The 14859-nt window shown below is 39.1% G+C and overlaps 1 protein-coding gene across 3 annotated transcripts in view; it reads left to right on the top strand.

Moving 5' to 3' along the window:
- Positions 1-14176, top strand: part of LOC131242065 (uncharacterized) — a 40185-nt gene extending 26009 nt beyond the window's left edge. For 2 of the 3 annotated variants that reach the window (XM_058240453.1, XM_058240461.1), the window contains exons 3-9: positions 90-170; positions 9964-10116; positions 10726-10889; positions 10969-11116; positions 11639-11761; positions 12303-12390; positions 13712-14176. In XM_058240453.1, the coding sequence (XP_058096436.1) occupies positions 90-170; positions 9964-10116; positions 10726-10889; positions 10969-11116; positions 11639-11761; positions 12303-12390; positions 13712-13899 (945 nt within the window). In that variant the 3' untranslated portion in view covers positions 13900-14176. The remainder of the gene's footprint in view (positions 1-89; positions 171-9963; positions 10117-10725; positions 10890-10968; positions 11117-11638; positions 11762-12302; positions 12391-13711) is intronic. The other variant, XM_058240470.1, reaches the window with a different exon arrangement.
- The last annotated feature ends 683 nt before the right edge of the window (positions 14177-14859 follow it).

The raw sequence follows: 14859 nt of genomic DNA, 5'->3' as shown, positions 1-14859 counted from the left end.
ATCTTTCTTCTCAAGTGGGATGGTTTAATGCCATTCATTTACTTTTAGCCGATTTTGGTTGCTTTGCCTAATCAAACTGATGCCTGTAGGAAGGGAGGTTGGAAGCCGAGCATAATGATGGACGTGTTGTTGATTCTTCTCTGGTTGATATTGGTTTCAGTGACTTGCAGGTATGGTATGATGCCTACAGAATATTTTCTCCATCTGCTTGTGCAGCATGATGATGTAAAATGCCCATCATATGATTTGATTTTTACTACTGTCCGTCAGGTGCACCATTATTTCTTAGTTATATACCTTCTTTAATATGATAGAAGCTTTATAATAAGGATAATTGAGATATTAGGATTTTGGATCCTACTTTCACCATTTGGAAGATCCAGTCCATTCATCAGGTGGACCCCATCAGATATGTGCTGTGGCCTGAAAGTCTGGCTGGCCAATCATCAGCATGTATGGGGACGATTGGAAGGAAAATACGTCAACATTTCTCATTCGACATCCATGTGACCTAATGTCCAACCAGCCTGATTATCTGGCCTTAACAACAAATACAGTGTGGCCTGGCTGATGAACATCTCAGATGTTGAACACAGGTGCTACTGTAATGTCTTATGAGTAGGATTTGAAGTCATATTCTTGCAAGTAGCCTTAACTATGCTTAAGATTCAAGAATCAAGAACATAATAGGGCATTTTTGTACAGAACATAATAGGGCATTTTTGTACTGGAAAGCATCCCACTGTTTCTTTTCTACAAGTGAAGTCTCTTCTGTTCGCTGAAGACATCTGTCAAGCTGCATGTTCATTTCTTATTCATGTTTGTTTATGTTATTTATTAATGCTACTAGAAAAGGAATGACTGAACTGCACAGATTGACCTGTTCACAGCCAGTCCTAGTGTGATTCTTGTAATGCAAGTTCCATAATTGCAAGAAATAAAGCTTACGGAATCTAGAGAAAAATAGGGAAGAAGAGAAAGGGAGAAGAGGATACACTGTACCTCCCCCTCTTTTTATTTTTTGAAAGATAAAACGAAATTTATTAAGGCTGAAACCAAAAGGAAACAACACAAACAGAAAAGAAAGGAAAAATCTATATAGACCTCCCAACCCAAAAAAAACTATACAACACACTCAGCCTTGAACCCAAAACAAAACAGAGGAACCCAACAGACCCCCACCTGCACAGGAGCTAACAAAACCAACACAGATTACTGAGAGGACCACTTAGAAACACTGGCCAGAACCCTCCCAAGAACACCCCTAGCATGCTGGGAAGGATTGTTGAAAGTTCGGTTATTTCTTTCCAGCTAAATCACCCAAAGAACAGCCAAGAGAGCCACTCTCCATCTATGCTTGCCTAAACCACCCCCTGAATCTCCATGCCAAGATCTAAAGAGCACCTTGATTGATCCCGGCATAACCCAAGAGGTATTAGCCTCATTAAAAATGCCAGGCCACACGATCTTCATGAAAGCACAGTGCAAAAAACAGGCTCTTGACATTTTTCTCCACTTCCCTCTCCCAAAGCATTTATTTAAAAAATAAGGTAGTTAACAGGGGAAGAGGATTCACCGTACCTCTCTCCAATGGCCTAAAGGGCCTACTGTTTTTCCAAAATTTGGGTGAGCCTTGCTTGAGAGTGCACCTTGCGCTCCAGCCCTACTCTCCCCACCACAACACACACACGCAAACACACACACGCGCACACACACACACACACACATGTAAATCCACTCTGTCTAGTTTGAACCACACATACAAAATATCAGCCTGTTAAAGAAATCTTATGGTCCACAATAGTGGGACAATGTCAAAATTTCTCTAAAAACCTCTCAAGTACAAATGACATAAGCCACTTGAGTTTTGTATCATGCTGATTTTTGTACATTCGCTTCATTTTGGTTAGTTACACCCAGTGTTTTAAATATCAACGATATCAGCCGATATATCCCACGATATATCCTGTATCCCACCCGTGCGATGCGAAACGCACAGGTAGTGCCGATATATCCCACCTATTCAATCTAATGAGCATTTGTTATTTTCGATCCATGTTTTTATTGTAAATCACATTAAATCAGTGTCAAATGGTTACGAATCTATGATTCTTCATCTCCTCCATGAAAATCATGGATTTGGATCTTCGATTTTGAAATTTGAGGGAGATGGGTCAAGTTGTAGAAAATTGAGAAAAATCAAAATTTCTCAATTTCTCGCAAATTAGTTGCAATCTTTGTATCCAAATAACCTAATCTAGTGATTCTTCTTTTGCTTTTGAATGTATTGCTTGTGTTTCCATACATGTCTTCTAATGTTTATAAATTATATGAATATAATTGCATCAGTTCAGTTGGAAAGTGCATATATTAGGACCCTATACAAAGGAAACCCTTATTATGTGCACTTTTTTTTTTTTTGTAATGTTTTGATTTCTAAGTGTGTATTGATGTCTTTTTCAACAATCCTTGAAGTTTCATTGAAAAATTTGACCAATTTTCCGATGTTCCCATGTTTCCCAACAACAGCGATACATTACGCGATACAACCTATATATCCCATGCGATAACCGATATGTATCCATATCCCAAGGGTGCTATACATTACACGATAACGATATTTAAAACATTAGTTACACCTGATTAACGGGTTTGATGAAAGATATGATGGTGCCACCACACAAGCCTATGATCGTTGACTAATTTTTGCCCCCACAACCTAGACTCAGGGATAGAACCTAATGGACGGAGTGGATTTTGCATATAGAACATGTACACCCTAGAGTTCTTGGGTGTTTTACACACTATAGTTGTAAGGTACTCATCTAAATAAAAGCTTTGTGGGCCCATGTAAAACTAGTGTTTTAGGGAGCCTATTCACCACAACTGGGTTACAGGGAGCTCGTGTAAACAAAGCCTCTATGGGGGCCCTATGTAATTACAAAAAACCCTTAGGCCTTAACACAAAAGTGCCCTTTTGTATGGGCTTATTTAAGTAATTTAAGGTATCATTACCATTAAAATGTTATAAGTGAGGCTTCTTTCTATAATGTTGGGTGTGGGCCCATGGCAATGTGTGTTGTCAGGTGCACGCAGACAACTTGGTAGGTTATATTTAAATTATTATTACGGATCAAGGGATGTGGTTACACGACTGAATCAAGGAGCCGAAACACGAAGATCAACTCCTGCTCAAATCAACCATTTGAGGGAAAGACGAGCCAATTCACTTGACTCAGATGTACTTCTTTATACTTCTTGGACCTTAGCCCATTTTCCCTTAGATCAGATAAGAGGGTCCGGTCGCTCTCTTGTAATGCATCGTGGCTAGGTGGAACACAAAAACATACATCCATTTATTTTGGCCAATCTGACGATTACGATGGGATGCCAATATATGCAACCTCGAGCAAGCACAAGAGCATGCCCTTCTTTTATATGTTTCACTGTTTTGCATATGCACTGCGCACGCTCACACCTCTCTCTCTCTCTCTCTCTCTCTCTCTCTCTCTCCCCCTATGTTGTACCCTCTCCAGAGGCGGTGGAACTTGCTGCCATGTGTTGGTGGGCCCCACTAGCAATGGCTAGTTTCCAAACATGTGTCTAGCATACATGTGTGCAGCATGTATGCATCCGGCATCTAACATGCATGCATGCTAACACATGTCTAGCATGCATGCGTCCGGCATCTCCTGCTCAACCCTATAGTGGGGATACAATGTTATAGGCATAGATATATCAATATTGTATTGACTGATACGGCCATATCAAATTCGTATCGGCACGAGACGATACGCAATACGGGATCGTTAGCCCGATACCAAAAACAAAATAAAAATTGACCCGTATTGGCTTGTATCGGCCAATACGGGATGTATCGGCACCCATACAAGGCCGATTTGGCCGATACACCCATAAAAGCCTAATTTGATTTTTTTTTTTTTTTTTTAAATTTCACTCGTCTCTTCTTCTTCTTCTTTCATTTAAACCATGGAAGAAGCTTAAAACTCATTTTAGGCTAGATCTAGACCTATTTTGAGATCAAAACAAATGATTTGAATGGGATTCAACAAATTGTAGCGAAGTGGTCTATTACGGGAAAAATCAGAAAGAAGGGTAAACTTTCACTTTCTTTTTTATATTTTCATCTTATTTTTGTTGGATTTCAATGTAATGGGCCCTAGTTCACCAAATCATGCTTGATTTGTGTTCAATTAGGTCTCATTTAGTTGACCTTTAACAAGTCAAATTGACATACAACATTCTCATCAAAGAATGGTCCGGTATACTGTTCGATACACCATTGAATACGTGGTCAAAACACGCACAAAAAAAATGATAGATTCTTGGATATCATTTTTTCCTATTTTTTTAATTTATTTCATATATCTATATATTTGCTTTTTTTTAAAAATGATCAATATAGATCGATACAACCCTGATACCGATATGCAAAGCCATATTGTATCATTTTTCATTCAGAACCATGGTTATAGGGCCCGCTCTAACAAGATTGATCGAGATTGTAAACAAGGAGCAAAAATCAGGAAAGTGGGACTAGTCCGGATTCTGGTATCTCTATCCATAGGTTTTGTATGCTAAGTGCCCACGACATTAGTGCAAACGTCCCAAGCTCTCCAGTGGTCTGCCCTAGAATCGCATGACCACAACAGATGGTGGCAACCCTCGTTCTAGGATCCCTTTGCTAGCATACACACTTATTGTTTTATTGAGTTCAAATCACAAATCCATTTTTTAAGTGTTATTTGAGGTTTTAAAAAATAAACTATTTATACAAATAATTTTAAGAAACAATTTGCAAATTATCATCCCACAAAACTTGATAATGTCGTGGCGGATGTTTTAAAGTATGTAATTATAGTCCTAAGAATTTGGTGTCGCTGCTAAGGGGTCTTTCTACACAACTACGCAATTTAGAATCAATTAAGCCGCTTTCCTACTAGTATATCCCTGGCCGAATCAATCATTATCATCGTATTGCATGCTAGAGTAGTGACACTCAATCTCATCCGTTTGTACGTAAGGACGAGTAGATGAGTGTACAAGGGTCACCTACAAGACTCGCCTTCTCGCATAATGGACTAATTACATCGAATTAGGCACCAATAGATAGATCGGTCGTAGAGTAGAGTCAAACTCAATGCTCCAAGCATGTGGTTGCTCACCCACACCACAATGTAGAGATTACCATGCTTATGTCAAGTCTACCATGCACAGGTCTTGCCTAAAGCACATGAATACTGGCTCAGCGATTCCTAACCTTATCAAATGGAGTTGCCACCTGAAAGCCGTGAGTGCTGGCTCAAAAACTCCTAACCTAGCTGCACTCTAGCCATGATATCACTAGGAGAAAAATGCCCTGTCTAAAGCGTGTGAGAGCTGGCTTAGCAACCCCTAACCTTGAATGTCATATATATATATATATATATATATATATAAAATAGGGAAAAAAATTAAAAAAATTTTTTTATAAGAAACCAAGGGGAACTTTTCTAAGTTAATAGATGACTAATTTTACATAATCAAAATACAATTGAGAGAGAAAATCAATTAAACAATGAATTAAACATCATCGACATTCAACAATATAATTAACAAGAAGTAACAACAAAATGAATGAGCTATTTATTTATTATTGTAGAAAGTCAATAAGATTTCTTCCTTGAAACTTGAAAGTGCTTGAATCTTGATCTTCCAACTTCCCAGAGAGAGGGAATGTAGGGACCACTTCTAATTAGGAAATGTAAGAGAAGAAGAGAGTAAGAAAGTTTTAGAGTGAGAATATTGCAGATGGAGGAGAAAATAAAATAATTCAATGTGTCATGGTCAATATGCGATCGCATACATTGCATATGCGATCAAATATTTTCACATATGCAATCGCATATGTGCCATGATCGCATATGGATATGCGCATATACGGTCGCACATGACAACACTGGTCATTCGACCCTTAGAGTGTTATTTCCTGTTTCTTAAAGCTATTCACTATATAGTGGCATAGGTTGATTAGCACTAACATGTGCAAAATGCATCTGAACATTTCCAGCATGTCAAGGATCCAATAACATATAACTCTGACCGGAGGTGGTCGTGCCTTAACTCGAGCTTCCTCATCTTTTGTATTGCTATAAAAGGTGGTTGTACCTTAGCATGCTTTCTCATCCTAAACATGCCTCAAGGGTGGTTAAATCCTGTGTGAGTGGGGAAGACCGGCCTGCTGATGAAAAAATAAGCAAAAAACAACCCAAAGTACATGGTCCACCATTGATGATTTTAAGGCTTATAAAAAATTGACTACGCATGAATATTTAATCAATGTATGGGGTATTTAAGAGATTCATTTTATAAATAATTTTAGATACGAGTTCAATTCCCCTCCCCATGCTTTACCCGATGCACATGGTTTGCGGGTGATTGCATGCATCCGTAGGGATTAGTCTCGCCTTAAAAAGGGGTGGGGACACCCTATCGTCATAAAATAATAATAATAATAATTTTGGATACAAAACATCAATAATTTACATCATTCACTTTCGGGAGTACATGGACTATATCCCAACACATGTGCAAGTGTCAAATACTGCATAATGAGATCTCTACCATCATAATTAGTGGGGAAATACAATTGAAAAACTCACATAAAATTACAATACTCCCACTTTTACAAAATACATCAAACTCTCTCGAATCCCATATGCCTGACATGTATTTCAAATATATCTCTAGCAATTGGTTTTGGCATGGGATTAGCTAACGTCTCTTTAGTGGGAATATAAAGTATGACTTGCCCATCTCTCACCTGATCTCTGACGTAGTGATACTTAATCTAGATATGCTTGGATTTCTTGTGGTGTTTTGGATCCCTCACGAGGTCGACAGCCAATCCGTTGTTCATCTTTATCAAGAGTGGTCCTTTAGTAGTAGGAACACCCAAGGCTCTAAAAAATCTCATAATCCACACACATTCTTAAACTGTCACACAACAAGCAGCATATATAACTTCCATAGTTGAAAGCGTGGTCGAAGGTTGTTTCTTGTTGTTTCATAAAACAGCTCCTCCATTAAGTATAAACATATAACCCAAAGTAGACTTGCTTTCATATTTATCATTTCCCCAGGATGCATAAGAATAAAGCTTGCACCCTTAGCTGGGTGTTGTGCATAAATTGATGTGGATAAATCCGGTTTGTTCTCAGTTTGATCATTCTTTTTTGTCCTATATGAATCCTTAAGGGGAAAGAGGTGAGGAAGACTAGATATGTGTGGTCCTATGGGGGCCCGCCAAAAGTTGCGGTGTTTGGATGGCTGGTTGGCAAGGAAAAATTCTAACAACAGACAATCTTTGGTAGCAGTCTATGATGATTCTGAATGTTTGTATCATGTGTATGGGAAATCCAGAGTCAGTGAATCATCTCTTTATTCATTGCCCCTTTGCATTCAGCATGTGGAACAAAATCCTTAGGAGTTTTAATATGGGTTGGGTCATGCTAGGGTCGGTGGGTGATCTTCTTGTTGTGTGGCATGGGGTTTTCTTGCAGATGCAGGTTAGGAGTCTTTGGAGACTAGGCTTATTGGGAGGCCTGTGGCCTATTTTGGGAGGGAGAAATGGAGGATAATTCCGAAACGAGAACTCTACATGGGAAATGGTTCTTAGTAGGTTTTTTTTTTTTTTTTCCCTGGCTTGGCTTGTAGTTTGGTGTGCTATCTCAGCGCTCTTTTAATAAAATTTGGTTGCTTCTCAAAAAAGAAAAAGAAAAAAAAAGAGGTTCACCAACTAGCAAAGAAGTCCAGAAACTCATGAGGTGTGTAACTTCTCTTGAATAAGTAGTGTAGAATTTCACTTCTTTTCTGGTACTGATATTGACCTGAAGATTAAACAGTCTGAAAATACTTGGCACATTTGATTTCAAAATTCAAAACAATGAAGTAAATCCATGCATATCGGAAAAATCATTAATAAATGAAACATAATTAAGGAACCATCTCATGAAAGATATAGAGGTGGACCCAAACATCCCAATCAATATTCACATAGAAGGGAAGGGAAACATGTTTGGCATGTTTACGACTTTCACAAGTACTGTCAGTGAGCCCTCATAGAAACTATACTGGAACCCAAAATAGGGGTAAGCCTATCAGAACTTGGATGTCGTAAACTTGAGTGCTAATTTCTGAGAAATGATTTGTCTCTGTCTCATCAACTGGAGGAAGGAAACAAGGTTTTTGGCAAAAGAAGGAATAGAAAATTGGGCAACATAGAAACACATTGGCCAAACAGAAGTGCAGTGTTTAACTGGAGTTGCAGATAGTAACCAAGTAGTAGAGTGGAGATTAATACCATTCAATAGTATTATAATTACTGGAGTAATCTGACAGGATTTTTTCAGGTTCCTATCATATATTGTCAGAAGCTCAAGAATCAAAACACAGGAAGATTTACTTGAGTCTTACCTGAAAAACCAAAAGATGCAATGGCATGTGCCAACTGCTAAATAGATACAAGGAGAATGGACTGGAGCTTAAATCAGGTGTAGAGATCATAGATAAGGTGTTTACCACTCTTTTATTTCCATATGAAAGAGTATCAAAAGAGTATGCAGCAGCCCAGGAAGCCTAACCCTCACCTTGCCCGAGCAGGTGTATGGTAACTCAGCCAGTAACACCCATCCGCATACATGCATGCACACACACACACACGTGTGTGTGTGTGTTCATGCCCTTGTATTGCATATCTATATGCAAGATCTAAAACCACATAATTTATATACACAGGCAAAATTATGTCTTATACGTTATGTAGAATACTGGCTTGTATTTAAGTTTTATAATGCGTAATTCAAAGAAATTTTATGAAGTGCCATCCCCTTCTCACATGTGCCAAACATGCAAAGTGATTGGCATTGTTGATCAGCTGGTTCACTACATGATGGATTTTAGACCAAAAGTCAGTGGTTAGACAACTGTGACGACCACTCAATTATTATGAGTTCTGCCCGTTGAATGCTGAATGTTGCCCATTTATCTAATGGCTGTCCCTTTCTCAAGCCACTGATTTGATGGCTACGGCAGTTTTATCCCTTTGTTTTTCAGGAAATTCCCACATATCCTGAACCAAAGAGAGTTGGAAACATTTGTTGTGATAGTCGCATCAACTGTAATGGCTTGTACATCATTCATTATATAAGTTGCAGCTCCTTTCTCATTGATAAATTTCAGTGCTAAGAAATAACCTATAGATCGTTAAGAAGTTGCTAAGATGAAATATGTACTAGTTTTGCCTATCCAAACGACAGAAATGAATTGATTTGTCCAAAGAGGTAACCATTTCCAAATACTTACTCGTAAGCAATCAACTTAAAAGAGCTTTCTTTAGTTGATAGATATAAAGCTTGTTTGATTGCAATTATGTTATGTCATGGCTTTTGTATAAGCTGCATTCCAGATGAGTATCATTTAAGATGTGTTTGGACACACCTTTCAATTAGGAAATAAGATCTAAAATTGCAGGAACATGTTTTCTTGTATACATGCAAGGTATTTTTAGAAATACAAATATCTTCTATATATCCTTGGACATGGATTCAAGCCAATAGCTCAATGGAACACGACCTCACTTCAACACAGGTCTTGGATTAAATCCCAGCTTACCAAAAAATAAAAAAAATTGTTAGATTGGAAGTATAACAGTGTACGGCAGACAGGATACTTGGAGATTTATGCTACCACTCTGGAAGTTATATTTCTATCATCATTTTGAGCTCTAGGGGAGTCTCTGGATTTGTATCAGATTAGTTGATTTTATATTCCCTGTTTGCTTCTTTTCTTGGGTCTGCTTCCTTTGCCAACAGCCTCAGACTGTTGTTTGTTGAAATTTTTTCAGAAGTTTGGACATTCTTCCTTCATTTGGGTGTTAATATTTTACTGAATGCTTATAAACAGATCATAAAGAATGAGGACCTTGAAGAGCTAAAAGAATTGGGTTCTGGGACATTTGGTACTGTATATCATGGAAAATGGAGGGGCACAGATGTCGCCATTAAAAGAATAAAGAAGAGCTGCTTTGCAGGTCGATCATCTGAGCAAGAGAGATTGGTGAGATTTCCAGCTTTAAAAACATACTGTCGATTTATTTTTGCCCTTTTATTTTCTGTTTTGTGCTGGAAACTGATGATCAAGGACATTGAAACCACAATTCATCCTGTTTGAAAAGAAGCAACCCAACTGGTTGTGCAGACCTTTTTGCCACTACAGCAAGCTGATTTGGCAACCTGTTTCCTCCTTACTGCTTGAGCTTTTCTATGCTCACACGCATGACGCACCTGTATGTGTACACATGCATGCTAACCTGGCTCATGTTGGACACCCCAACTGTGCGTCAGATGTTCCATATGGTGTAAATTACCCAACCCAAGCATCAGGCAGATGCATCTAGTGTGCCTTACATGCGCAAAAATAATGAATAGTTTAAAAATGGTTTTCAAGGGTTCATGTTTGATGTTGAAAGTGGGCCTCCCTGATTCGCAACATGGAAAGCTAACACATGCCAGGTTGGCAGGTGTGCATATTTGTAGAGTTGTGTGGACAGCCACATTTGGGCTCAGGATAACTCTTTAGTAATATTTGCTGAGCAGTGATGGGTTTATGTGTTCTCTTAGTTCTCCAATGCTATACAGATAACCAAAGTGCATTTTTTTTTTCCAGACAGTGGACTTTTGGCGGGAAGCTGAAATTATCTCAAGGCTTCACCATCCAAATGTTGTGGCTTTTTATGGTGTTGTACAAGATGGACCAGGGGGAACATTAGCCACTGTAGCAGAGTTCATGGTGAATGGTTCACTTAGACATGTTTTGCTACGCAAGGACAAGTAAGTCTCCTCACTGTTCCTTCTCAACATTAAGTTTCCATTTTGAGAACTAAAGTTTACTTGCAATTGCAATTATCAGGTATCTTGATCGCCGTAAGCGGCTCATCATTGCAATGGATGCAGCTTTTGGGATGGAATATTTACACTCTAAGAATATTGTGCATTTCGATTTGAAGTGTGATAATTTGCTTGTCAACTTGAAGGATCCGTTGCGACCGATTTGCAAGGTATTTACATAAATAATATTTTTTTTTACAAGAATGCCATTTATTTATTATTATTATTTCTTTTGAAGTCAGCAGTGCATTTAAAGTGTTGCTATTGCTGCACCTGGATCTACCCCCTCTTCTTTTTTCTCTTGGGTGCTTATTGGTATGCCTCCCCTGAAATCAATCAGTGCTATGTTTGGGGTGCAGAAAAAATGAAACCTTATTAAGCAGGTTTCTATTCTGCCCCAAGTCAATTTTTTGTTATTTTCAGTTGCATGAACCTTCTACCCAGGTGCTTCTTGCACTTAGGCTTGCTCTCCTGCTCCTGTTTCATTGCCGTTTATACCTGCTGGGATTTTGAAATCAATGCTTCCCACCTCCTGCGCCTGAATGTGTTGCCACTTCTGTCTGCTCTTTGTGCAAAATTTCCTCAATTTTCTCACTCTGGGTTCTGTTTCCTTTTTATATTTTCATTTTAAGACTTGACTGATATTGATATAAACCATCAAGTAAAGAAGAGGGTAATGTTGTTTGATCCAGGTAGGCGATTTTGGCCTGTCAAAAATTAAGAGAAATACCCTGGTTTCGGGTGGTGTAAGGGGAACTCTGCCATGGATGGCTCCGGAGCTTTTAAATGGCAGTAGTAGCAAGGTCTCTGAAAAGGTAAGCCACCATCCTTTAAATTATACTCCACATGGCACAAGAAAAATTAATTAATTAAAAAGGTTCTCTCTGGATCAATGTTTCTTATACACTTAAAAATAAAAATAATAATAATAATTAAAATTAAAAAATTAAAAAAATTAAAAAATTAAAAAAATTTAAAAAAAATAAAAAGAAGAAGAAGAAGAAGAAGAAGAAGAAGAAAATAAAGAAAAAAGAAGAGCATGCTCTATATCTTCCTGCAACTAATATATAGGAAGTTCATCATTTTCTTCCGTCTTTCTTAATTCCATTAAAAACTTGAAAGTAACAAACACTTTATTTTGTTAAGCTTAATAAGGCACAACAAATAAACATGGATACACACATCAGTGTTTTGTCAATCAATTGTAAAACATGAAAATCGGCCCCATCTTTATGTTTAGATGGGCCAGAGAATGCAGAAGGGCTTATAGGTGTTTTTCTCTATCATATTCCCCTCAAGTCGTAATGGCTTAATTTAATTGAGCTAGTTGGAGTACCGACTTATCCTAAATTGCAGGTTGATGTATTCTCATTCGGCATTGTCATGTGGGAAATTCTCACGGGAGAGGAACCTTATGCCAACATGCATTATGGCGCAATCATAGGTATGTTTCGAAGTATTCATTTCTTCTCCTGAATTGAGGAAGTCTGTGAAACTGGATTCTTTCAATTCTATCAACATGTGGGTTCTTTGTAATTAGAGAAATATGAGTTGTGAGATCTCGGTTTTTTCTTACATGTATAATGCAGGGGCATTTCACACTGGGCTCGAGTGGGGCAGCCCGTGGGATGTGGGGATACACTCGGGGTGGGTGGCCTATGTGATTTGGGGTCCACGAGCCCACAAGAGGGGTTCGGCCGAGGTCCTAACCCATGAGATGTGGGGCCTGGGCTATGAGATAAAGGGATTAATTCACCATACTCTAACAGTTCAAGCTTTTAAAGCAAGTGGTTAATTGTCCTGCATCAATGTACTTCCACCGTGTATGTGCCATGGCCAGGGCTGTCAACAGGTCGTGTTTAGGTCAGGTCCTGTAGTACCTGTACCCCGACTAACTGGGTCCGGATCGTACCGGGTCTGGTCCTCTTTGGTCCAGGTCTAGTTCTTGACCTAGACCCGGATTCTATCCAGTTCGGGTTCCCTTCAGGTACCCATATTTGCATCTAGATTTTGAGTTGGGTTCAGGACAAATAGATCATTTACATGGTTGAGCCCACTCGATGGATGGATTGGATCACACACGTGCCACTTTGACACGCATGGTGTGTAAACGGGCTCTCTTTCATGTGTGGTTGAGGAAACCTCATTTCTTTTGCTAGAATAATAAATATGCATATAGAAAAAATATAAATTTTACTATTAAAACTAACTAGACCCAAACCAACTTGAACCGGGACCCAAACCCAGCTAGACCTGATTTTTAACTGGCTCCAAATGGTGGGACTCAAATCTGACCCAATTTCTTAATGGGTCCAGTAAATGGTACCCAGTTCCATTAAACTTGGGTCTGGTCCATTGGGTCCGTTAAACTTGGGTCAGTTCCATTAGGCACCTGCAGGTCCAGGTACCCAATAACAGCCCTAGCCATGGCCTGAGCTCCAGGCCAGTCCAATCATTAGTTGGTCTGCATGCACGGGAAAAGAAGGACTATGATGAGAATTGACCCATAGTCTCACTTCCATGTGCATGCTGCCCACCAGAAACAGACATGCCTGTGTTTCAGGGCACGACACATGACAGTGTGCCTCACCTGCTGAATTGCCCAGATCTCCCCCACATGGCACAGTAGCACGTATGGAGAACATGATTGACAATCCGACCCTGATATAGCCATAGCATGTCTTTTTTCATAATAACAATCATCATCCCTGACTTGAAAACTGCAACATCATGAATATGAAAGACTTGTTTACAAACACATGCAGGAGGTATTGTGAGTAACACGCTGAGGCCACCTGTTCCAAATTTCTGTGACCCTGAGTGGAGGAGGCTAATGGAGCAATGTTGGGCCCCGGATCCCATGGCTCGGCCGTCGTTCACAGAGATAGTCAGCCGTTTTCGTCTAATGTCTACAGCCACACAAAGCAAGGCACAAAATCAGGGAACCAAATGATACGATTGTCAAATCCCCTAAATTTGTACATGGCTGCTTTGACGTGTTGATTTATTCATTTTCCAATTGCATGCTGTGAAGATGTGTGCCTGTAGTAATAGATTTATTACATTTGGAGGGAGGTGTCCTCCTGCATAGGAAAGAAAAGAATAGATATGCTTGAGTTTTTTTTTATAATTACAGTTCTGAAATGTTTCTTTCTGCAACATTATGTAACTGTTTGTTGTGTGCAACTCTCACCAATCGATAGAAATACAAATTGGGATTTCACTACTAATTGTATTGGCCTTCCTGGGGGTTGCAGGCCCTATTATTTGTAATTCTCTGCGTTCTTTTATCTGGGAGAGAATGAACAGTCAGTAGGCAAAACTCCATGACTCGACTTGAAACTCAGCCCAGTCAAATCAACTTGAAGAAAATTTGAGCCAAGTCGCCACGAAAACATAATCCACAGTATGATTTGGCCTTGACTCGGCGTGAACTGTTGAGTCAATCAGAGTCACTCAAAACTGGAATATCTTATGCATACAAACTAAGAGGCGTGTTTTGACCCCGAAACTCCGCCAGATGGATTAATCTCTCTAACCAGAGTGCCATGAGCTTTATGTCAGGTTTTTTTTTTTTTTACCTTTTCCTACTATCATATATGTTGCTTTATGAATTTATAAATATTAATTTAATTATAAATTGTTGAGCCGAGTCAGGTAAAGGCTCGTCCAAGCTGTTGAGTTGATCCGACCCAGGTTTTTGAAGGATTGTTATAACAACCAAGACAGCATCTAATGGTCATAGCGAACATGTTTTTCTTGGAGCCACAACCCCTTCCATGCAGAGAAATGATATGCCATGAACAATAAATAGCACTTCATTTCACCCACCGTGTTGCACGAGAATAATGGTAGGCCGACTGGAAAATTAACAAAAGGAGTGGATGGGTGTGAATAGGCAGAATCCCTGGGT

This window comes from Magnolia sinica, chromosome 1 (assembly GCF_029962835.1).
Source record: "Magnolia sinica isolate HGM2019 chromosome 1, MsV1, whole genome shotgun sequence".
Taxonomy (NCBI): domain Eukaryota; kingdom Viridiplantae; phylum Streptophyta; class Magnoliopsida; order Magnoliales; family Magnoliaceae; genus Magnolia; species Magnolia sinica.
Note: the sequence above shows the minus strand (reverse complement) of the source record. Positions and strands in the feature narration are given on the sequence as shown.